The sequence below is a fragment of the Rhododendron vialii genome, chromosome 11a (assembly GCF_030253575.1).
Source record: "Rhododendron vialii isolate Sample 1 chromosome 11a, ASM3025357v1".
NCBI lineage: Eukaryota > Viridiplantae > Streptophyta > Magnoliopsida > Ericales > Ericaceae > Rhododendron > Rhododendron vialii.
Window position 1 is genome coordinate 37,946,455 of NC_080567.1, and position 24,907 is coordinate 37,971,361.

At 37.7% G+C, this 24,907-nt stretch overlaps 2 protein-coding genes across 3 annotated transcripts; one reads left to right on the forward strand and one right to left on the reverse strand.

The window, feature by feature from the left end:
• Positions 1-1,517: 1,517 nt before the first annotated feature.
• Positions 1,518-7,536, reverse strand: LOC131308015 (probable ribosome-binding factor A, chloroplastic). Of its 2 annotated transcripts, XR_009194273.1 has the most exons (4): positions 6,988-7,534; positions 3,524-3,697; positions 2,320-2,532; positions 1,518-1,715 (listed from the first exon to the last, which is right to left on the reverse strand). XR_009194273.1 is itself a non-coding variant. In XM_058334803.1 (3 exons), exons 1-3 carry the CDS (start codon positions 7,372-7,374, stop codon positions 2,386-2,388), a joined length of 708 nt encoding a protein of 235 aa, XP_058190786.1. In that variant the 5' UTR covers positions 7,375-7,536; the 3' UTR covers positions 1,518-2,385. The 2 variants fall into 2 exon arrangements, 1 of the variants encoding a protein (XP_058190786.1); XM_058334803.1 differs by having other exon boundaries at positions 1,518-2,532; positions 6,988-7,536.
• A 4,090-nt stretch (positions 7,537-11,626) lies between these two features.
• LOC131308016 (protein SMALL AUXIN UP-REGULATED RNA 12-like) lies at positions 11,627-12,615 on the forward strand. Its single transcript, XM_058334804.1, has one exon. The coding sequence runs from the start codon at positions 11,732-11,734 to the stop codon at positions 12,203-12,205; it is 474 nt and encodes a 157-aa protein (XP_058190787.1). The 5' UTR covers positions 11,627-11,731; the 3' UTR covers positions 12,206-12,615.
• The last annotated feature ends 12,292 nt before the right edge of the window (positions 12,616-24,907 follow it).

Below are 24,907 nucleotides of genomic sequence, written 5' to 3' on the forward strand. Positions count from 1 at the left end.
CACGGTCGTGGGTTCGAATTCCACTTGCGGTAGTAGTCCCGAAAGGGTGTGGGTTAGTCCCCTCCCTCCCACACGGTCACAGGCTCGAATCCCGCTTGTGTATAATAATCCCGTGAACTAGGTGTTGTATGGGACCCATTCTAGTACTTTGATGGTATTAAGAAAGGCGAAAGATGTATTATTGATAGTGTTCAAATCATAATCCTAGCTAGCACGCCTTTATATAGGGTACAATTCGCATAATAAGAAAACTTAGACTAACTAGAAAACATAAATACTCAATAATCTGCCTAAACTGGAAAGAAAGGCGAAAGATGTATTATTGATGGTGTTCAAATCATAATCCTAGCTAGCACGCCTTTATATAGGGCACAATACGCATAATAAGGAAACTTAGACTAACTAGAAAACATAAATACTCAATAATCTGCCTAAACTAGAAACGTAATAATAAAGCTTAGAAAATATGACAACATAATATTTTCTAATAGGAAATTGATATTCGCGCTTCCAAAATTACTGATAGCGCTCCACTTATAACTTGAAGTTATGAACATAAGTGAAGCACCATCAGTAATTATGCGAGCACAAATATCAATTTCCTTCCTAATATTATATTAACACCCCCCCCCTCAAACTTAAGTAGGTCTACCAACTTGAGTTTGAAAAAGCCAAAAGAGACCAGGAGTAACCATGCCATGCCATGCCAAGCCAGGAGAAGCCGGGAAAGAGAAACGGCTAAGGAGAGCCAAAAACAACCATGAGCGAGAGATGCTATGACAATAGAGATTTGAGATGAAATCCGAGTGCACGAGCCGGTTACATATTACTATGAGTGCCCAACGGACGGCGACAAAGTTTAGGTCACCTGTTGAGAGCGAAAATTCATAAGGCCTAAATCTTATAGCTCTAATACCATGTTAAGAAAGACGAAAGATGTATTATTGATTGTGTTCAAACCATAACCCTAGCACGCTTTTATATAGACTACAAGACGCATAACAAGAAAATATGCATAATAAAGAAATCTAAACTAACTAGAAAACATAAATAATACATAACCCTAGCACGCTTTTATATAGACTACAAGACGCATAACAAGAAAATATGCATAATAAGGAAATCTAAACTAACTAGAAAACATAAATAATAATTTGCCTAAACTGGAAACGTAATAATAAAACTTAGAAAATATGGCAACATAATATTTCCTAATATTATGTTAACAGATGGATTGTGGTGAGAGACTCGCCTTTCAGGGCAATAACTATGGCTTAAACCGAATATTGCATAGCGGGTGGGAACCCCTATGGTCACACCCAATGGGGGTTGCTAAACTAGTTGGCCCTTGCCATCCTTTTTCTTGGCAAAAAAATTTAAAGGTTCCCCATCCAGTAAACATGGTTTTAGTTTGGATTCGTGTTCTCGCTCATAGTGGGAACCGTACATATTTGGAGGGGAACGATCAATTTAAGCGCGAATAGTTCCAATAGGCGAACCAAATTTGGATCAGAGAGGAAAGTCAACACATTGCTTGAAATTGGATATTGCAACTCAATTCAGAATTTTATACAATTTCTAAGTGAAAAGAAGGAAATAACCAGCAAGTTACATAGGATTCCCGTTCTCCATGAGAAATGTCATCCAAGATTAAACATTTCTGTGTCAGATGAGAGCAGAAATTTGGAGAAGATACTTCAAATCGTGTTTGTAACCTGCATAAACAAGGCACTGTAATACTTAACAGATTGATTTTGCTCCGAAACAAGTATTATATAGTACCTGCAAAGTGACAACTGAAAACCACCAAATAATAAAAAAATTCGTTGGAGAAATACCAAAAATCTTTTTAGACATTATTACTTCCCTTGCGGAAATGAAAGGCAACCCAGGCCGCCCATAATTGGTCAGAAAATTCCTGCATTCTATACTCCTATGAACCATTACAATAGATATGGTTTAGAATGAAGTATAACTCCACATTTGAAACAATTCCACTTCTTTAAATATCCAAATTATTCCTCAAAGTATCAGATTGGTACATCATGTAGCGCTGAAATATGTGAACTGATCCAAGGATGCAGCTGAAGATAAGGTACAGATTTAGTTTCAGAACCCCCGAGAGATAAAGGTTGCTTAAGCAAAGATTTTGACGTCTGGGCCATATATTGACAATACCAGGAAATTGTTGAATAAGCAAATAGATACTCCAAACTCGATGGGATGAAAATCGCTGCATAATTCATAATTACGTTCTCTAAGAAAGAAAAGAAAAGCAAAATGGCGACACCTATCTATGAGACTGAGGGAAAAACAAACCTGTGAAGAAGTGAAACATTTTGCCAACATAGGGCAGAAGCAAATGCTGAGCAAATAAGGGAGCAACTACTTTACATAAATGATGCCTTCATCTTCAGGGTCATCATCATCCCAATCACTGTCATCATCGGGTAGATCAGAATCGTATTGGTCATCGTCCTGACCTTCTGCATTCATCCTCTCCTTTTTCAACTTATCGAGAATCTCAATCACCTGATAGGGTCAAAAATCAACATATCAGCGTCGGCTAATAATGCAGAGTGCACGCACAGTTAAACTTCAAGTTTTATGCCCACTAGAGAATACAAAGGGGAAAAACAACATAAGCAAAAACTAAACAACAGGGAGGCAAGAACACATTCATTGTCAGACAGTCAAACTTGGTTCATGAAAAATTGTTCCAGATTGGGATCACTCTTTCTTTCGATCATGAGTCTGTTAGTTCTAAACCCTTTATTGGTTGTTTAGGGCAACTCCAAGCGTCAGTTTACCTTTCTAAGCAAAGAACAAAAGGTGTGCATGCAGAGAACTGAGAAGTATCTCTGTTGAATTTTCAATTGAGGGACAATGTTTGTCACATAGTTAACACTGACTTTTAACAAGAAATACGACATTAAAAGCAAAAACTTTTACCACTATATTGAAAAAGAGAATAGAAAGGGAGTTTTCCAACCATCAGAGCATACCCAGTAAAACATGAGTAAAAGATGATATTTTGACACACAAGGGGCACATGAGCTGAACATCAAGGAAACCCAAAGTTATCAGCACTTCATCATTCGTGATATTCCATTCCACTCATTAGTTGAAATCGTACAGATGGAGACCAAGTCCGTTTACATGGCTAAGTAATTAGAACTTGTATTCCTACAACTCCATATTCATAATAAAACCCCTTGAGGGTGTGGAATTAAAATCAATCAGTTGGCATCACATGGCTAGAGAGCATTGTTGAGTGCAACATTTAGTAAATTACTCATCCATATAACAAACCCCTGAATTTGCTGGAGGCATGTGTATAAGCATCTTGCCTGTTTCTTACGCTACGAGATAAATTGGACATGGTATGACCACAGGGATCCTATGCATTTTTAGGGCAAATGAGAGAAAAAGGCTTTGAATTGTTTTTTTTAACATCAAAATAGACACGGAGATGTAGGAAGTCAGGAACCCTGTAAAGGAAAAACCAGATGACAAGTGTTACCCTGCTTCCTCGCTCTATAGAGTCGTCTTCTATAAAGCGTATCTCAGGAGTCAGCCGCAACTTCATACGCCTCGCTAATGCGCTGCGAACATACTTAACCTTTGATTTTAACCCAGATATGGCGACCTTCTTACCTCTTTCATCCCCAAAGACAGATACATACACTTTAACCACCTATTAAAATGAAGAAAACAGTGTCTTAGAAACAGAAAACCATTTATCCTCACATCATATGATATCATCCCAAGTGAAACACCATTATGTGAGACACCATATGATCGTAAACATTGAAGAAAAGAACCCTGTCAGGGAAGAGATCAAATCTCCTGCTAGTGTTAAGAGTTGCACACGTGTTGCTGAGCAAAAAAAAAAAGAGTTGCACACATGTTGGTTGTCATAACCATGACTCTTTGACACCTCAAACCAGAGAAAAGGAATGGGATTAAATCTAATCCATCACATACAACTGACCGGTTTGACAAGAAGTATCAAACTTTTCGAGAAGGAAATTCGAAAATAAATAGCTATAGCATCCCAAAGTGGATATTTTTCCTGTAAGGTTTTCTGAGTGTCAACTGTCAAATTCAAAGTTATTTAATTTTAGGGTAGTGATTTTCACTCTCCTTTTTGTTAACCACACTCCCTTTTTGTCTTCTTGTGATGTGAATTTACAATATTGTCCTCCCATGTATGAAAGAGAATACAAATGAAAGGTTAATTTTGTAAATTCACATCACAAGAGGACAAAAATGGAGTGTGGTTATAAAAAAAAAAGGAAGTGTGAAAATCAATGACCTATTTTAACCTTCTGCAGGTGTTAATTGTTTGCATGGAAAAACTTACCATTCATTTCAAGATGTGAAGCGTTCAAGAAAGGTCTACGTCAAGACTGCCTGGTCATGTAACTCACTGCAATTCGTTAAGGCAAAACTGCCAATTAGCATCCACAATAACAATTTGCGGACAATCTTTTAGTTCTTTGCTATCCTATACCCAGCCTTCCTCATTGTCAACAATGCTGTTTTAGAGTTCCATAAAGTCTGCAACCTCGTGGGATTTCAGCTTGGATCTATACCTGTCAAGTACTTGGGGCTGCCTCTCATTTCTACGAAACCTACTGCTGATGACTGCGAAGGCCTTCTTGACAAGATTTTATAAAAGGGGCTGGGACAACAAATCTCTATCTTATGCTGATAGGCTTCTATTCATTAGGTCCGTATCCAAGTTTTGACTGAACAATGCACTTTGTCTTTAGTTTGCTTGCACATGAAAAGCTGCTCAGATATGTCCTTTCAACTGGGATTGATTTTACAACTCCGCCTGTGCCGTGCTTAGAGTCTTGTCCTTTTTAATAGCCTGCCCCAAGCCCGGATAAAGGAGGAGGGTAGTGTGTCAGGTAGCTGACAACTAGTAGCACGTAAAAGCCCTGTTAGATCTCTATGACATGAATCCTAATATTGGAAAGGGGAAATTACATTAAACTCCCTCCAACTATACCTCAGTAGACTTGGATACTTAACCTCTTCATCTATTATCGCGTGACACTTAACCACCTCCCGTTAGTGAGCCGTTATGAATTTAAACGGAAGGTCATGTGACCAGCACATAACCTTATTAATGACTAGTGATGCCCTAATAAATACGTACATATGTATCATCTTCTACAACGGTACTCTCTCTCTCTCTCTCTCTCTCTCTCTCTCTCTCTCTCTCCATCTCTATCACCCAACGGTACTCTGCATCCTCTCTCTCTCTGAAGGTAGCACTAGATCTTGCGAAGGGGATCCAAATGTGCTGTGCAACTGTGGCATCAGAGCACCATTGAGGTCTACAAGAGGCGGAATCAACGCAGGGAGAAGGTTTTATGGCTGCGGAATAAACCCATTGATTTGCTTCGTTATTAGAATTACTCTAAAATCACTGTATGAGTAGTTGTAGACAAAATTTGGTTGTGGGTTTTTCTTCTGGGCCGACCCACCAAATTCTGAGAGCACCCATTTGAACATAGAGAGCACCCAAAATTTGCAAATCCGCAATTTGGAGTTGCAGAGAAAGGTTGATGAATTGGGAAGCAATAATTGCAGCATATAGTCTGAAAGCTATTAGACCCAATTCCCCTATTGTAACTTGCCATAGGCATAAGCTAATTTGTTTCCCTAAGTGCATTCCTATGCCTGACATCATTCTTTGGTGGCTATAAGAGGAAAGCTTAAACTAGGACACGCTTAAAAGCTGGGGGGCCGTGGACTCAGCTATCCCTTCTTTGCCAGGAATGTGATAAATCTCTTTTTCACTTGTTATTTGACTGCCTTCTTTCAAGAATAATTTGGAAACAGATTTATTGTCTCTGTAATGGATACTCTTCGTTAGTTGGAAACCTTGGTGGGAAAACCATTCACAAGTCTACTCTGACGATTCCTTGGGCTGCAAGGGTGTATCGCAATTCATGAGAAATCATCGATAGGGTATTCAAGAAAATCCAGAGGTCTGCCACGAATATTGTAAACTGCAGTTTTGGTTTTAAACTAAAGGGTATCAGTTCATTTATGTCAAGCACACCACTCCTCAAATGCTGATATGCCAGCACTGGCAGATTCGTTCAAGGATCTATACGGCACATTGGCTTGTAGATTTGATTCTTGCCATTTGCCTTTTGTTCTGCTTCTATCAGCATTTTGTTCGGCTTCTGTTGTCGTCATTGTTTCGAATTTATGCCTCACTTGACTCTCGTAAGATATGATCTTTCAAATGAATTTCTCTTTTACCACGTCAACCATCATCATGTCCAGAAAAAATACGCAAACAAGGCTAAGCAAACCAACAACTTTACGCTCAATATTTTTTTTTTATAATTTATAATTTGTAAGCTGTTTAGGCTCAAGTTATAGGAAAACAACAATAGAAATACAATGGAGTAACACAAAGTATATAAACCAATTCTCCGACTTCGCCCTATTGGCACCTAATAACAATACCAACCATTGCAAGCAGCATTTACGCTTACCCAATTAGCAAGAAAAATCTAGCTTCGAGTATAATCATATGCTGATGAGGAATAGGATAGAACTAGGGCTGTCAACGAATCAAATGAGCCGAAGAGATTCTTCAAGCTTGATTTGAAAACAGAAATGAGCTTTAAAAATGTGTTCAAGCTAGGCTTGAATACGAGACACAATGATGTCAAACGAGCTTTAATCAAGCCAAGCACAAATCGATCTCAAAGTAGCTTGAAATTTTCAAACATCCTAAGTCGAAAGCAGCCACGCAGTAGCTTGCTTGAGCTTGATTTGAAAGCTAAATGAGTCAAACGAGCCCAGTAGTAATAGCTTGCTTGAGCTTGGTTTGAAAGCTTAACAAGCTTTAAAAATTATTCAAGCGACGTCATTTTAACGAGTTCTATGTTCTAACTCGAGCGGGTAGGTCCGTTCAATGTACAAAATTCTCTAGTGATAACAACGAATTACCTGCAAATCAGAGGAGACTTCGACGTCGCTGATGGTGGTGAGGGAGGAGATATAACGATCCGCGCCAAGCGCCGCCTCAGGGAGGACGGCGGACTGGATGACCTTATCAGTGAGGAGCATATCGGAGAGCTCCCTCAATATCTGCTTCCCCACCATCTGCACTCTCCTCGGATTCGCCATACACTTCACAACCCTCGCATTTCTGTTCAGCTGCGGCGTAGGAGGGCGCAGAACGACGCCGCATAGGGGATGCGGTTTTCCGGTGAGCGAGCGTCTTTGGAGTATACTGGTGGTGGAAGGCGGTCGTGGTAGAGGACTGCGGTGGTGGTGGTGAGGTGTTAACGGTGCGTGATGCAGGTGCGGATGGTGGAGTAGAAGGTGCGGCATCACAGAATCTTTCCTCTATCTTCTTCTTCTTCGCCTTTTTTTTTTCCAAATTAAAGTGCGAAATTTGTTCTGTAGCTTTCTTCTTAGACGAATTTGGGGCTCTTTCTGAGATGGCAGAGAGAGAAGAGGAGAAGATGATGGGATCGTTGGGATGGGTGGTTCGGTATGGACTTAGCTCCCGTCCAGTGTGGACCAAGTTCGGTCCGTTCATTTTCGGTCCTTTGTGGGCTTTTTCTGGGCCCATAATAATGATCTGAATCGTTCATTTTTTAAAACTTGTTGATGACATTGATCATGCTAAAAATTACGATAATTAAATATCGTTTGATAGAATTTTTTAAATACATTAAATGTCATATAAATGTGCTAAAATGGTTGCAATATTGTGTTGCACACCTTTTTGTTGTACAGAAGATTAATGCATGTTGAAATACTATCAAACAGTATCTAATCGATTTTATTTTTGATGTGGTCAATTTTCTCGGCGATTCCAACGGTTCCAATCAATCATTGTTGTAGACTTAGAAAAGACCCACAAAAGACCGAAACTGGACGGGACTAGACTAGATTGAGTCCACATTAGACGGGAGCTCAATCGGGTTCGATATATTCCTTGTCTCTGTGAGGGCCGATTCTGCTAACTAAAATTACTTATTTTTTAATTAAAAATCATATATTATGAGAGAATAAATTACCTCGTAAAATAAATATCATTTAAAAAATAAAAACTTCGGCGCAACGGACCTAAGGTAGATTGCAAAACAGGTGTTCGATAGGACATCTGTGGTCTGTGGGTATAAATTGGGCTCTCTCTCTCGGGTTGGGCTATCAATGCCATCTAGTTTCAAGAGCCCAATCAACCCGGCTCTAAAACCAAAGGGAAGACAGGCTGGACTTGGCTCGATGTTAAAATTGGGCCGATTTTGTCAAGCGCAATCCTCACTCTCTCTGCTCCTGCTCGTAATTTTCGTGCTCTCGATTTTTTCTCATACGAATTTTTCTAGTTTTGAATGTTTTTAAAGGACGTTTTCAAGCTCACACCCCTGCTCATACACGTGTAAATGCAAATGCGTCGCGCGACTTTAGGACTCTAGGCCATAATTGTTTTGTAGGCCCACTGGTGACCGGCCCGCCCATCGTACCCAATATGCAATTGGTTTCGGATCGAGAGAATTCTGTGCATTTTTGTCGGGCTTAAACGTAGATAAGCACATACCTGACGTACAAGGGATTTACAGTCGCAATTCACCAATGTACGTAGTTGTGCTCTGGCTACATTCTGTAGATTGTCGCTAAGCTAGCTAGAGGATTTTGGGATTCTTGAGTTGTCATCAGTGGCGCAGTCAGTAACGAATACGAATCAATGGGGTACTATAAACCACAGGCACAACGAAAATTTTCTGTAATTAACGATATACAACAATAAGATTTTCTTCTGATAGAAATACTAAGTAAACTAGCATAGTACTCAATGAAAGTAAAGAAAAATAAAAAAGGCGAGTTTCTACAATAGAGCATGGCAAGTTTTGATGTTTTTTTTTTCCTTATCCAAAAAAAATAGTTTTTGATGTTTTGAAAGCTTTTGCACTATAACTTTATTTTCAATGCTTTCAAATAAATTCTTCAAGTATATAGGCAAACATGGTATAACTCATCAATTCTTCACCTCTTCGGTTGCATTACATGCATGATTTGTAGCCGGAAAACACCCTCTCAATAGTCAATAATAGTAGGTTTTAAAACGGGTAAAGTTAAAGTCAATCAAGAGCAAGTAACAGGGCCGGCCCTAGGCACAGGCCCACCAGGCGGCCGCCTAGGGCCTCCCTCTTTGTGGGGCCCCCAAATAGTAGAATAGGTTAAATATTATGTATGTATATCTCATTGAAAGAAGTTTGGTGTAGCACCAGTGGCTAGTGCGTGAGCAAATAGAGATACGGGGACGCAGGTTCGATTCTCCCCGTTTCAGTTTTTAAGCATCAATTTTTGAACCTTTACAAAAAAAGATTTGAAATGATACTTGCAAAGTTCGAACTCATGTCCTGCTGCTCTAAAGAAGCAACTAAAAACCGCTCTGCCACACTTTGTTTTGTTGCATATACCGAAAAGTTTTTTAATATACTAAAAATGGGAGGCCCCATTTTCGACCACCGCCTAGGGCCTCACTAATCTCAGGGCCGGGCCTGAGTAAGGATAAACCTAATCTCTTTCCATCAAGAGCAAGTAAGCTTGTAAGGGATAAACCTAATCTCTTCCAATTTCCACCATTATAAATGCTAGCAAGTATTTGGGTAACACTTTTTAAAAAACTTGAACCACAAAGAAAACTACAAAATTACATTGGTTGTCATTACTGGTACGGTATCAGGAATCTTGACAAAAACTGTCATATATTCTCAATTCTACTAACACAACAACACTTTGCACAACAATATATACGACATACTTATGCGGGCACTATAAGAGTGGACATTGGATGAGATGCCGTTTTATATTGTCCTATGATACAGTGCCACACAAACATGTTATATATACCGTGCGTTGTGTTAATAAATTTTCCCTTTTTTTCCTCTCTGATCACCAAAAACTGTAATGCTCCATCTAGCTGTGCGTGTGTCTGTCTGTCTTCCTCAAACACTCCCGTAACTAAATTAATCAATCTAATCACCTTTGTGAGACGGAGGCCCCAGCATATATTCCCCAAATCTTAGTGTATTACCTACTACTAATGAGGATTACTGTTTTGAAAGATGCTGGGGAGACAAGAGATCATGCTTGGGAATTAATGGGAGGAAAACTAAAGAGTGCATACAAATCAAGTTTTGTCTTTTTTGCTCCATTAGTTGAAACATCTGTTAATGACATGTTGATCGAGCACCATCAATATATATTTTTTGATTTGGAAGGTGTCATCTGTTAATTTGCTTAGGCCACAAGAGCTGATAATTGTGCTTAAAATAGTAGTATTGTAACATATGAAATTGGTAAAGTTAAGAGTGACTATATATATAGCTAATGAATCTTGTTTGGACATCAAATCGTTTTTTATGCAAGCGAAGTTTTCTTTTTGCACTTTGGGAATTGATCCCGCCAATTGAAACCTTACTTCCGTGCATGGTCGTATCATAAATCACGATCTCCTTCTAGAGCTATTTCACACAAGTATTCGCTGCGGAGAAAAGTAGCCGTACGTAAGAACCTTAATTTTGGCAAGGATCGACCTGGAGACTTATGCTTGCAAGACACTTCCCTCGGGTCTTTTTAGCTTGGGGAGTTACTAATATTTAGAAAAGCAAAGCCACACATTGCGCAAATCATGCGGCGCTACATATATTTTAAACTGTAGGGGTCTTTCATTTCTTGTTGCAGTGACTATATATAGTCATTTTAATCTTTTACTTGACAAGAGGTGAAAGTTAAGCAAACTTAGAAATGATGTGAAAGTTGTTCCCTACCAGATAAGAAGGTGAGAGATATGAGGCTGGAAAAAGACAGTGATTGAAGCAAATAGCAGCCCTTGTAATAGCAACCCTTGTGAGGAAGCCAAAATCGTCTTTAATTTGGTGCTACGACGATGTGCATTTTCCTTTTTGTTTGGATCCACGGAATAATTTAAAAGCCAATACATTTCGTCGTCGTGCCATCACCATTATCCGGAAATAAAAAGTTGTAATCCACTTATTTTGGTTGTCGAAGAGAAATGTTGAAAGAATTATAAACTTCGGATGTCCGAATCAGTTTACGCGCATCTTAACTAATTCATGGAAATCAAACCGTCCACTAGTGGAAAGTCGATTAAAGGGAACAAAGTCTCATATCAACAGGCATCGTAATAGCAATTATTCTTTCTTTGCGATTGTACTAGTAAAATTTGAGTAAAATTCAATCTTAGCATGAATTTGACTCAAGAACTGGACTTGATTTAGAGGAATTTTACTCATAATTTGATTTTGAATCAATTGAAAGAGTAAGTGCCGGAAATGCTCTAAGACCCCTTTCGGTTGCAAGGAAAAGATGAAAAATGATGGAAAAATCAACTTTCATATAACATTTTATTTTTTCAGTTACGATGAAAGTTATACGACCCACAGTTTTAATACTCCTACAATAAGGCCAAACATGCCCTTATTGGAGTAGTAGAATCTGCTCACCGTACGGCCTTGACGGTATCAAAAACAACAGACGTACAATTTCGTAAAAATCGCAACGACCAAGGGCATTATAATAATTCAGTCTGCCGTATAAAAGCCCCTCTCTCACTCCATGCACCCTGAGGATCATCTCAAACTCAAAACAAACACAAGTGTCACCCCAACTCCCTCCCTCTCTCTCTCTCTCTCTCCCCCTCCCAACAACGGCAATGTCATCGGCGACAGAAAAATACAACAAGATCCGTCACATTGTCAGAATCCGTCAGATGCTCAAGCGGTGGCGGAGGAAGGCGGCCTCCTCCTCCTCATCCACCCGCGTCGCCGCCGGGTGGGTCCCGCCGGACGTCCCGTCGGGACACGTGGCGATCTGCGTCGGGACCGACTGCAAGAGGTTCGTGGTGCGCGCGACGTACCTGAACCACCCCATCTTCAAGCGGCTGTTGGCCCAGGCCGAGGAGGAGTACGGGTTCGCCAACCCCGGCCCCCTGGCCCTTCCCTGCGACGAGTCGCTCTTCGAAGAGATCCTCCGAGTCGTGTCCCGCTCCGACTCGGGCGACTCGGGCCGGTTCCTCGATCTGGAGGATTTTCAGAGGTGTTGCCACGTGGATCGCAGGAGTAGTCTCGATGGTCGCGGTGAATCTGGACCGTTGCTTCCCGGGATTGCTGACAAATCAGTCTGTTAAAAGCAAGTAGTAAAACTATGCTTTATCGTTGGCCCGACTCAGTACTGGAGCGAGTTTTCTGAGTCAACTCGGTCATTCTAACTAACTTTCTGAGTGCAGTTAGTGCTCCTTTTTTTAAAAAAAAGCTTTTAATTCTTTATTTTAAATTCTGGGCAATGACTCAATGTTTTGTGCTAGTATATTTTTTTGTTATGGTTTTTGGCTCTGGAGATGGCAAATATGGGTTTGTAACAATGGCCGAGTCATCCCGAGTTTGAGTTGGAGCAAACAGGTTATTAAAGATTGTTTGTTTTGGAATTGGGCACACTACCTTGTAATCTCTCTAGTTTATTGCTCTTTTGTGGTTGGCCCTTGGGATTGCAGATATGTTTACCTCTGAAATTTTTATGAATGCTGATTTTGACGCTTTACTTTTATATGCAGGCATTTCATCTTTAACGGGAAGTTACTAGTAACATATACAAAGTGGAGCACTTAAGCGCAAAAATCAATTTCCAATTTTTACTTTGAATCTCCGATACATCTAAGAAAAGATACTCCATTATCATTATCCAGAAGCTGTTTTGATCTAGATTTGTTTACTTGAGAGACAGAAATGATTAACGAAGAAATATTATGAGATAGCATGGCAATTGAGAGAAAAAAAAATGAAATAATTCAAAATATATTAACAAGGCATTTTCTTATCGCAATGTACACATAAATCAAGATAAGATAGCTATATAGGTAAATAGATTTGACTGATCCCTAATCAATTGCGTTTTCCAATTTTTTTGTCGCACGTTGACAAAGTTGTAACTACTCTTACACAATTTTAGTGGGCCAAACCATTGTCACAAAATTGATGCATTTAATAAGGTCTCGTTTTATCAAGAAAGTACTTATTTTTTGAATTAAAAGTGATGTATTATAAGAGAATAATTTGTCTTGTAAAGTAAAAAATAAATACTTAAAAAATAGTAAGAATCTTTATGAAACGAAGCCTTAGTACGCATTACAGTTTACAACCGAAAGAGATTCTGTATGCATAGATAATCAAGTAAGAACATTAACTAGAATTAAACTATATGCGTGGAAAGTACTCTTTGGGCGTGTTTGATAGGAGGTTTGGAGGGGAGGATTGGATTAATAATCCCATGGGGTTGTTAATACCTTGTTTGGTTAGGTTTTTGTAGGGGGGATTAGTTATCCCATGGTATTATTAATCCCCCAAAATGGGGGTATTAGCAATACCATGGGAGGGGTGTTACTAATAATCCCATCCCCATGGGATTGAGCAATACATGTTTAAAAACCCACTTCAATCCCAATCCCAATCCTAATCCTAGCCAAAACAAACATGTTATTTACAATTCCTTTCCATTCTCAATCGAATCCCAATCTTAATCCCGTGCAAAACAAACATGAATAAATAATTCATCTCCTCATTAATAATCCCACCTCATTCTCAATCCCAATCCTAATCCCATATCATTACGAATCCCCTCAAAACGAAATCTGCAATCAAACACGCCCTTTACGTCCTAAATTCCTTCTACACCACACACCACAACAAATGGAATAAAATAAAGAGAAATTTATATAAGTGGTCTTTTTAGTTTCATCCGAGTCTCATTTTTGTACTCTAAGTATCAATTACAACTCTTTTAATTTTCAAGTTTGGTTTTCATACTAAATTGGTCTAATTGATAACTTCTATCAGACAAGCTAGACGAAAAAAATCAGAGTGATGGCAGTTTAGACGTCGCAGTTTGTAGCAAGTTAGTCCAATTGATAATATTTGCCCTCAATCTGATTTTTTCTGTTTAGTTTGGCTAACAGAGGTTATTAATTGGACCAATTTGGTACGAAAATTAAATTTGAAGATCAAAAGAGTTGTAATTGATACTTGAAGAATAAAAATGAGACTCGGATAAAATTATAAGCAAAAATGCTACTTGCACAACCGTTCTGTTGGTTGTGTGTGTAATTCTGACCGTCCAGATGTATTTGGACGGTTTAGATTTTAAAAAAACTCTTCCATGGATAAGTTTAACTTTTATGAGGAAGAGTTTGAGCGAATCCTGACAATTCATTACAGCCACGGATGGCTAGAGATTGATTGTGTGTTGTATTTTACACAACCGTTGTGTGTATCACTTTTGAATTATAAGAACCATTTCTATAAATTTTCCTAAAATAAACGAAAGCTTGACGAAGACAGGTCAAGACGTGGAAAGGAGCCGATATCTTTTTTGACTATTGGGTGCTTTTTTATTTTTTTCTTAAAGGGAAAAAATTAATCATGTTGTGGTGGATCCTAACACCAATCTGGGTTAAAAAATGGAGGGAGAAAAAGAAAAAGTGTTTTGGGCCAACTTTATAGTATTCTTTTGTGGGTACAAAAGTTGCGACAATTATTTTCGTTCTTCTCGGACTCATGATTTGCAAGTGTGCGCCCTCTCAATCATTATGAAAGTCATTAGTATTTTTTTTAGTAATGTAGCGTGTCATGTGTCAACTTGAGCGCAAATCGATATGATCCTTACGACTTCTTCCATAGCCTTTTGTAGCAACCTTTTTTTAATGAAAATTTAAAGCCGTTTTATCTCAGTTCGATCAATTTGTTGGCAAATAAACAGGACGTGTAAGATGATGATTCAAAATACATGACACGAAGAGAAGTTCTACGTTTAATTTGCACAAGCAAAGAGCAAAGATATGGCGGTCCAATTAATTACATTGATCAAAAGGAAAGAGGCGACAAAATCATTGAATGTGTGAGTTGATAGTATGAAAAAGTATATGACAAGAAAATGAATTTTGCGTTTAGCACAAGCAAAGATATGGGCCAATTAGTTGTGCAGATTAAAGAAAGAGATAACTTAATGTGTTTTGAGAAGCAAAACTGATATAGCGATACAATATTGATTTAACGTTTTCATTTTTTTCTAAAAGTTGGATAACATTCATATTTTTCTTGTAGTGATGGGGATTCGAATCCAGACATGTATATATTCCACAATCGATCGTTCGCGCTTAACTTGACGTACAATTTTGTCGCGTTTCAACAATAATTCAATCAAAATTCCTTTAGTCTCGCCGTTACATGTTACTTCTATCATAAATAACATGTCATTTCAGTAGTTAGCATGCAAGATGGAACTCTACTCTGAACTTCGTTATCTCCATTTATTATTACTTCTATCAGCCGCCAATAATACGTGAGCTTTAAGCCGTGAAAACAATGCTAATCTTTATGTTACTTATGTAGTAGTATAGTATATATTAATGTCAGAAGTCTGGGCTACCAGTCACTGGAATTGACTAAGAAAGACAAAATGCCCCAGTATTTCGATCAAAATTTTATACTTTTATGATTCCTCTCACCGAGACGAATAAATAAATAACAAAATTTGACACAAAATTAACAAATGCAAGTTTTTTTTTAAATAAAGACAAAAAAATAAATTACTATTTGACTTTTAAAGCCAAATCCAGTTCCTTATGAGTTTTAATGACCGAGGTATTGCATGCAAATCACAGGGCGGACTGATAGTCACCATACTGACAAATTTTTGTTGCACAAAATTGGCAAAGAAAGCGAAAAGCCATCTTTCTGCAAGATAATCAAAGTTGAGCGCAAGGATGTTTATCAGGCCCATCGGCTAGAAAAACAAGTCCTGATGTCTTTTGTTCGCTATCCAGATACAGGAGATCGACACTTTTGTAATAAAGCTAGGATTTCATTCCCATAATTGTTGCTCTATTTGTTGATTATTAACTCTTGTATACTGTTTATCATCTACGAGTATATATTTCTTGCTCCCCCCCCCCCCCAAGAAAAAAAAAACAAGCGCAGTACCCGCACTATGCACGGGGCTACATGAATAACTCAGAATAATGAAGAAGCAAAAAGGACATGCTTTGCTTGGAGAATTCCTATGAAATGGCCTCGGCTGCCTAGGTAGTTGTCTGTCTTTCTTAGATATTGTTATTTCTTTTGTTTGGTGTTGTGTCTGTTTGGTTGCTCTACCTGAAGTGTTCCTTTGGGTAGGGCCTGTGTCTTTATAGGTGCCTGTGTCTTTATAGCGCCGGTTCGGTGCTGGCTTTGTTGTTCTGTCTTTGTTTCCTTCTGTTTTTTGGTTCTGGAATTGATTTCAGAGTGTGAGTGCATGTCTTGTAAGAATTTTGTGATACTTTTTTTTTTGACAAGTAAACTTTCATTTGCTTCGCATTTTTGTTAATTACTTATCCAAATAGAGAGAATTAATTTAGCTTCGCAAATTTTTCTCCTTTCCTTCTCTCTTCGCGATCCCATGGTCCAACTTCAATTATACACTCAAAGTCTCCTAGCCATAAGAGGGTACGAGTGGGAATCACGACACTCCAAAACTATGGAATAATTTTTTATTGTTATACCTATATGTCTCTATTTGCAATAAAATTTAGTGTTCTGGTCCCCCAGACTCAGAATATTTTTGTATCTAGTTCCCTCGTTATCAAAGTTCTTGGTCCGCCTCCACCAGTACCACCATATATAGCTCCGGTATGATTGTCAGTATTTAGTGGTCTTGGAGCACCTCTACTCGGTTCCCCAAATGGTGAGATATGGTTGTTCATCTATTGGCGAGCAGAGGTATATTTGATATGGAGTTTTGTCTTTAGATTGATTCTTCACTGTCGTGATTACTTGATCACTTAATTAGGAACGAGTTCTATTCTTGATGTAATGATTTTCTTCGTGGTTATGATATCTGTTATCGGTTGGCAAAAGAAGAAAGTGGTAAGATAATTGGGTCAATATATTTTGCTAAATTCGATGGAAACAAGATGAGAATGACAGAGTTGTCCTCGAGGAAAACATACAGAAGTGGGTTTTGCTTTAATATGCTTGTATGGAATATTTCAATGTCTCGTAAGGTTCTGAGAAAAGATGCATGAAAGATTCCTTCTGATAACTATAAACGAAAATTGATGGGTCTCTGCAAGTGGAAAGTATGCACAAGACTATTGCATGTCATCGTCTAAAATGAAAGAAACATTGATATTACGTGGGAGTGTCAAATGGGCGGACGCAAGTTATCAGAAAATTGATGGGTCTCTCTGCAAGTGGAAAGTATGCACAAGACTATTGCAAGTCATCGTCTAAAATGAAAGAAACATTGATATTACGTAGGAGTGTCAAATGGGCGGACACGAGGAGTGTCAAATGGGCGGACACGGGGGCTCTGCTGTTCACCATGGGCAGCAGCCCCAACCCATACCTCACACGGCACCGTTTTGATAAGAGAAAAAAAACAAACTCTTCCGCTTGCAATCCTATGGAGCAGAAACGTAATTATGAGAGCCCTATAGTTAAAATTTAATTATGTCTCTTTCGAATAATATGATCAGAATAATAAGATATTCACGTCAATTCCAACGGATTGAAAATTGGAGCACTTAATTTTTTAATCATATTTTTTAATATATAAACGGTCTAAAAAATTAAGTGTGCCACTTTTTAATTCATTTGAACAAATACGAAAATTTTATTATTTTAATCATATTATTCTAAAGAGATATAATTAACTTTTGTCTATAGGACTCTCATAATCACGTTTCTGATTTACAGGATCCTAAATAAAGAGCAGATACTTAATTATGAGAGCCCTAGAGACAAAAATTAATTATGATACTTTAGAATAATATGATTAGAATAATAAGATATTCGTACTTGTTCAAACGAATTAAAAATTGGCGTATTTAATTTTTTTAGACAGTTTATATACTCCCTCCGTCCCTTTTTTTGTGTCCAGTATTTCATTTTGGGCTGTCCCTTAATAAGTGTCCATTTTGTAAAGTTAGGGGGATAAAAATTGGTGTATTGTCTATTTTGTCCCTAAAAGTAGATTTTATTTTGAAAAGTTAGTGAGTAAAAGTGTAATGATGATGGATAAGTAGGGAAAGTGGAGGAAAAAGTTGATGTGAAAGGTGTAATGATGATGTCTTTTTAATAAGTTGGAGTTACGAAGCAGGACACTTAAAAATGGACGGAAGGAGTATTAAAAAATATGATTAAAAAATTTAAGTGTTCAATTTTCAATCCGTTTGAATTGACTCGTAGGTCTTATTATTATGATCATATTGTTCTAAAGAGACATAATTAAATTTTAACTCTAGGGCTCTTATAATCACGTTTCTGCTCCATAGGATTGCAAGCGGAAGAGTTTGTTTTTTTTTCTTTTATCAAAACGGTGCCATGTGAGGTGTGGGTTGGGGCTGCTGCCCATGGTGGGCAGCAGAGCCCCTGCGTCCCAAATAGGCGGGTTTGGGCCAAAATGAGTAAGTTGTAAGTGAGTTGGGTCTTTAATAGGTCATTGACCCATTAATTATGAGTCTAATTACCCATACAGAAAAGCTACGTGCACAGCATGCTGTGCACAGCAGCTGTGCACAACGGTTGTTTTCTCCCGTCTCGGGTCGCACAAAGATGATCGGAGCCGCTCATTTTGTTCAAAATGTGTTGTTTAAGGTCTCTGTAAAAAATGAGCTTCATTTGATATCGTTAGAGGCGTTAACAAAACACCCAAAATCACTTCAGAATTTAGGCCTAAATTCTGAAGTGATTTTGGGTGTTTTGTTAACGCCTCTAACGATATCGAATGAAGCTCATTTTTTACAGAGACCTTAAACAACACATTTTGAACAAAATGAGCGGCTCCGATCATCTTTGCGTGACCCGAGGCGGGAGAAAACGGGATCTGTGCACAGCTGCTGTGCACAGCCTGCTGTGCACGTAGCACAGCTCTTACCCATATCCAACCCAACCTATTTATTTAAAAGCACACCCGACCCGCCCATTAACCCAATTACATACTATATACTAAAATGACTAAAATACATATGTATACTAAAATGACCATATTACCCCTGTAAATTTAAAGAACTAAAATACCATGTACACTAAAATTACCATACTATCCCCACCCGTGTACACTTAATTACCATATTGGTCGCTCTTAATTACCGAATCGCAGCATATCCAAGTGGCTTCTTTTTTGTCTTTATTCAAATATTTTTCGCATTTGTTAGTTTTTTGTTAAATTTTTGAGGATTATTGCTTTTTCATGATGAGAAGAATCTAAAAAGTAAAAAATTATGATCAAAATTAATATTTTTTTAAATAAAGATAAAAAAACTTGGCTTATTTTTGTCTTCATTCAAAAAATTTAGGTTTCGCTCATAATTTTTTATTCTGTCATGTCGAAACAATAATCCACAAAAAATTAATGAAAAACAAAAAAATTCGAAAAAAATTAAATAAGGACAAAAAAATAAGCCACGAACAAGCCAACTTTCTATTCATAAGTTGAATTTTCTATTCGATCAGAATCAAAACTAGCCCATTGAGAGATGTATATATCTTTTTTTTTTGTTTTTATTCAATTTTTTTTTTGTATTTGATAGTTTTGCCTCAAACTTTTGTGATTTAGTGATTGGTCTCGTCGAGAAAAATCAAAAAAGTAAAAAATTATGATCGAAACTCATAAATTTTTTCAAAAAGACAAGAATAATTAATTTTTTTTTCGTCTTATTGACTTATTTTTATCTTTATTCAAAAAATTGTAAGTTTCTATCAATTTTTTTAACTTTTCCGATTCCTCTCGTCGAAATGAATCAATAAGTCACAAAAGTTTGATGTAAAACAAAAAAATGCAAAAAAATTTGAATAAGGACAAAAAAATAAGTCACTTAACTTTTTAATCCACACTCTATGCGAGACTACCATGAAAAAAACTTAGTCACGGCAGAGCGTAATTTCATCAGTCCATTCGCGCAATCGATGGATGAGATGTGTTTTCAATTTTGACTGGTCAAAATAATTATTACCGGTCACAATTGATTTTTAATTCGGATCGTTCAAAATATTTTTGGACACGTGTAATTTAGCACTGAAGAATTGAGAGAGAGAGAGAGAGAGAACTGAAGAATTGAGAGAGAGAGAGAGAGAGAGAGAGAGAGAGAGAGAGAGAGACCTGGTACCTTCATTCCCAGTGAAATTTGGTACCTTCATTCCCAGTGAAGTTCGGTAAAAAGATGAGAATTTTTGGCGGGTTACTTTCATGACCAATTGGGTCATTTAAGTTGACCCAATTGATGTCCAATTAAGACTCAACTAATAATAGGTTAGTTGGGTTTAGACCCATTCTTACCCAACTAATAAATGAGTTGGGTTGGGTGTATTTTTTAGTTGATAGGTCTGGATTCAAATTGCCAACCCTAATATTATGTAATCCCTAGTCTCAAAAGAGATTGTTCGGTTTGCAAAATGAAAATTTTAAAATTGTGTACATTTAAAAAAAAAAATCCTAACATTTTTGTAAATTTAGAGAACTCGTTGATATTTAATGTAACGAACCGACCCGACTGATCATGGACTGCCTTTCGGCCCAAACACTTGGCCTGAAAAGATATACCTAAGAGGATACCAAGTAACTCTAGGTGGGTATTAATATATCACATGAAGTTTTAGCTCTCAATCAATACGAGACTAATAGCTCTCAAACCCCCAAATCTGCAGTATTACATCTAATAACTTGTGGAAAAAAAATTAAATTTTTCTTGACAAAGATCCAATATCTTTAAATAGATCCAATATCTTTAAATTTCCGTTTTGTGGATAGAAGAATACTCTTTTTGTACCGGTCCGAACATAGGTAGTACTTAATTATTTGTAGGTTTGAAACAATTATTCTATAACCACACTCATTTACACTCATACACTCACAAAAGTGTCGGCTCCACTCATATTAAATGTGTGTAAATGAGTATATAAATGAGTGTGGTTCTAACATTTTTAATTTGGGTTTGAAATGTGATATCTGTACTTGCTTGTCTTTCGATACAACACCTCCAATCAGGAAAAAAAAGGAAAAGAAAAAGAAAAAGAAAAAGGTAGGATAAGATTCGATTAGCCCTTTTTTTCATTTCGCTTGATTTTGATAGTGAAAAAGGTTAGCTGTGATAAATCACTTTTAAGATAAGTGATGATGAGAAAGTTACCGATGATCAAGTTTGTGCATAGAGAATAACTTATTCACGGAAACGCTCAATTTTAATGGTTTAAAAGTGTTTTGGATGATTCGGATTAAAAACAATCTATTACCGCTACTAGATTATTTTTAATTCGAATCATCCAAAATATTTTTAGCCGTTAAGATTGAGCTCCGGTCCGTAATAACTTATTTACAAAACTCTGTGAGTAGGTTATTCTCTCTTGTGCATATATAGTACGCAACTCAAAGGCTCACGTGGAGTTTGCATCGGCCAGTTTGGTTCGATTTCAAATCATTGTGGGTTAACCGGTTCATCGTTACCCAACAACGGCATAAAGCTTGACAAGAGCAGCCTCACCCCATGACACACTGTGTTTGGTTTGTAATTTTGAAATTTATTTTTAAGATAAAAAAGTTTTATAAATTTGCGTATTTTTTCATCTTTAGTAAATTTTTTTAATATTTTAACAAACTCTTTTACTTTTTGAATAGATGTATGCTATGTACATTCAAAAAGTATAAAATAAGTAAAGAATTTGACAAAAAATCACTAAAGACGAAAAAACACAGATGACGAAACAGTCAAAAGTTTTAAAGAGATTATTTTTGAGAGAAGAACCAAACGAAATAATTTATATTTTGTGTTTCGCCAAGGAGTCCTATGAGGAGCGTATGCAGGTAATTAAATGGATTATCACCACCGCACTTTCGCTCGGTTACCATAAGAAGCAAATTACTTGGGTTATAAAGGAGACTCAACAAGCTTTAAAAAGATTCAAACTTTGCGAAAATCTGAGTTTGGGAGTGTTCGGGACAAAATCACAAAGTTTGAGCGATTGCAGCAGTGTCTTAGTGAGCCCCGGGCGCATCCTCAAAGTTTCGAAACTGACCAAACTTTGCGGTCTTGCCATGAACACTCCCAAAATTCGATTTTTGCGTGATTTGGAACCATTGAAAAGTTTGTCTAGACTACTTTCTAACCAAATTAGTTTGACTAAGGTATTCTCTCATTTCTTAAAAGTTCGAGAGAGTTCATAGGACTTTCTACACTTCATCAAAGCACAAAAAACTTATTACGGTATAAATGAATGCGGAGGTTGTTGGGTTGTGTGACACCAATTAATGGTGGTAGCAGAGCGAAAGTGCGGTGGTAGTGTTGGTGAAGTGAAGTTGGTGTAGGTGGTAAAGTGATAGTGGAGGAGGAGTTGTGTTACGGTGGTAGTGTTTATGGTGAAGGGATGATAGTGCTCCGATCATCTTGGAGTGGTATGCTTACCACCCACTTTCATAAACCAATTATTTGATTGGATTCTAAAACCTTGTAATACTTTGAAATTCATCTTTATCAATATATAATAGGCCTTTATACAATTTAAGATGAGGGAGATGCGAGCTTAATTTTTACCGAAATGATTGCTTTTCGACTCATTGAGGGTAAATTGGTCTTTTGATGTGCAACCAATTTTAGATTCAAACTACTTGGGTTATAAAAAAGACTCAACAAACTTTTAATTAAACGGTTCAAACCTTGTGAAGATCAAAGTTCGGGACAAAACCGCAAAATTTGAGCAACTGTGAAGTCTTAGTGCGCCTCAGGCTCAATTCCATGCACCCCAGGCGCATCCTCGAAGTTTCAAAATCGACCAAACTTTGTGGTCTTGCCACAGACACTCCTAAACTTCAATTTTTACGTAGTTTGAACTGTTAAAAAACTTATCTAGACTATTTTCTAACCAAATTAGTTTGGCTTCAAAATTATATATTCGATCATCAGGCGTCAACAGGTTGAAAAAAAAGTTATTTTGTAAAAATATTTGAATCACACTAACTTTAAACCGGATCAGAACCTATTTTATATCGTTAAAGAGGGTATTCAAATTACTTAAATATGGTGGGATCTAACAATAAGGATAATATGGGCTCAACACATGTTGAATGTGTGTATTGTGTGTAGGGCCTACACAATTATGAGTGTAAGTGTGTAAATAAGTTTAAGTGAACGTGGTGCTAGCATTGTTTTTGGTGTGAATTGGGTCTGTACTTGCTTGTCCTTAGACACAACACCTCTAATCCGAAAAAAAGTTAGGATAAGATTCGATTAGCCTTCTTTTTCATTTCAATAAGACAATAAGTCTAGGAACACTCCTACCAATCACTCTTCAACCACCCTCTCTCACATATGTGTGGAATTCATCCCACAATTATATGTGAGAGATGTGTGATTGGAGAGTGGTTAATAGGAGTGTATGTAATATTGTTTTTCATCTTGCTTCATTCCTTTTTTTTTCTTTCTTTCTCCGCTTCATTTCGAGATAGTGAAAAAGTTACTGATGATCAAGTTTGTGCATATAGTACGCAATCCAAAGGCTCCTGTGGAGTTTGCATCGGCCAGATTGGTTCAATTTCAAACCATCGTGAGTTCACCAAATTAACCGCTGCGGGTTCATCCTTACCCAACAACGGCATAAAGCTTGACAAGAACTGCCTCTCCCCATGAGTACATTACATTTTGTGCTTCACCAAGGAGTCCTACGTTCGAGGAGCGTATGCGGGCAATTAAATGGAGATTATGAAAGTCCTAAGAACAAAGGAAAGTCGACAAACGCAACAACATAAATAGTAACATTTTGTATAACGTATTACATTTGTAGCAGTGTTTCATCGGCAACTGGATGAATTGCTGCCGCATAAGCAAGTGTAAAATATTGTACTTGTTGTGTTCCGAGACCTCTTCCAAATCGAACGATCCCATCTCCTACAAGCACTCCTTCAGAAGCCCATTTCACATGCAGGATAGGCCCATTCTCCCGCAACAGGTAGAGCCATGATCCCATGACATGGAGCTTTGGTGATCAGCTTAGGGCCTTTAGAACCAAGATCATCACATAATAACCACTTTGTGAACATGAAAAATCTAGCACTAAAGTTACACCAGCATCCATGTAGGGGCCAAGGACTTTTCTTAGGTCCCGGCCACATGCATTATTGTGGACAAAGCGTTTTAATCAATCAAAACTTATGGTTGGAGAACCACATCGCTCACTCAGTGATAAAGTTCCGTTACGTGTGTGGGATAGGACTAAAAGTCACCTTATGTGCGCCACGTTAGGCAAAATATGAGTGAAAGCGTGTTTCGAAAACATCTCGTCCTACTAAAACTTGTGAAATTTGTGAAGTGAGGATTGAAAATTAAGCATAGAGACGTTAGTAGAAAGTTATGTGACCTTGATTAGGACATTGAAAATTGATCTTATTTACTGTATATAATTGACCGCAACTTGCCACGTGGCTGCAGATGATTAGTCTAAGCATTGCCCTGCATCCGGCGGAAGAAACGCTTAATTATTTGGAAAATGGTTTTAGGCAATATTGTGCTGCCACGTAAACTAATGTTCCTCTCAGTAGACATCGGCCAATACGTTTCTAATTTGTCATATACTATCAGTCTTGGATGCGTTCAAAATGGATTGGGCCAGCCAAGCTTCAAATCAAATCAATCCAGCTAAGTGAAGATGGAATACCCTTAACTTTCAACTTCTGGACTTTCAAAGTCCTCATGCTGACAAAGGAAAGTGTTTTAGTGTCGAGCAAGTACCACGTAGTAGTACTTATCGACAATCTGGACCGTCCAAATGTGATTTAAACGGCTCGGATGGTTCGGATTGCCGACAGGTACCACGTG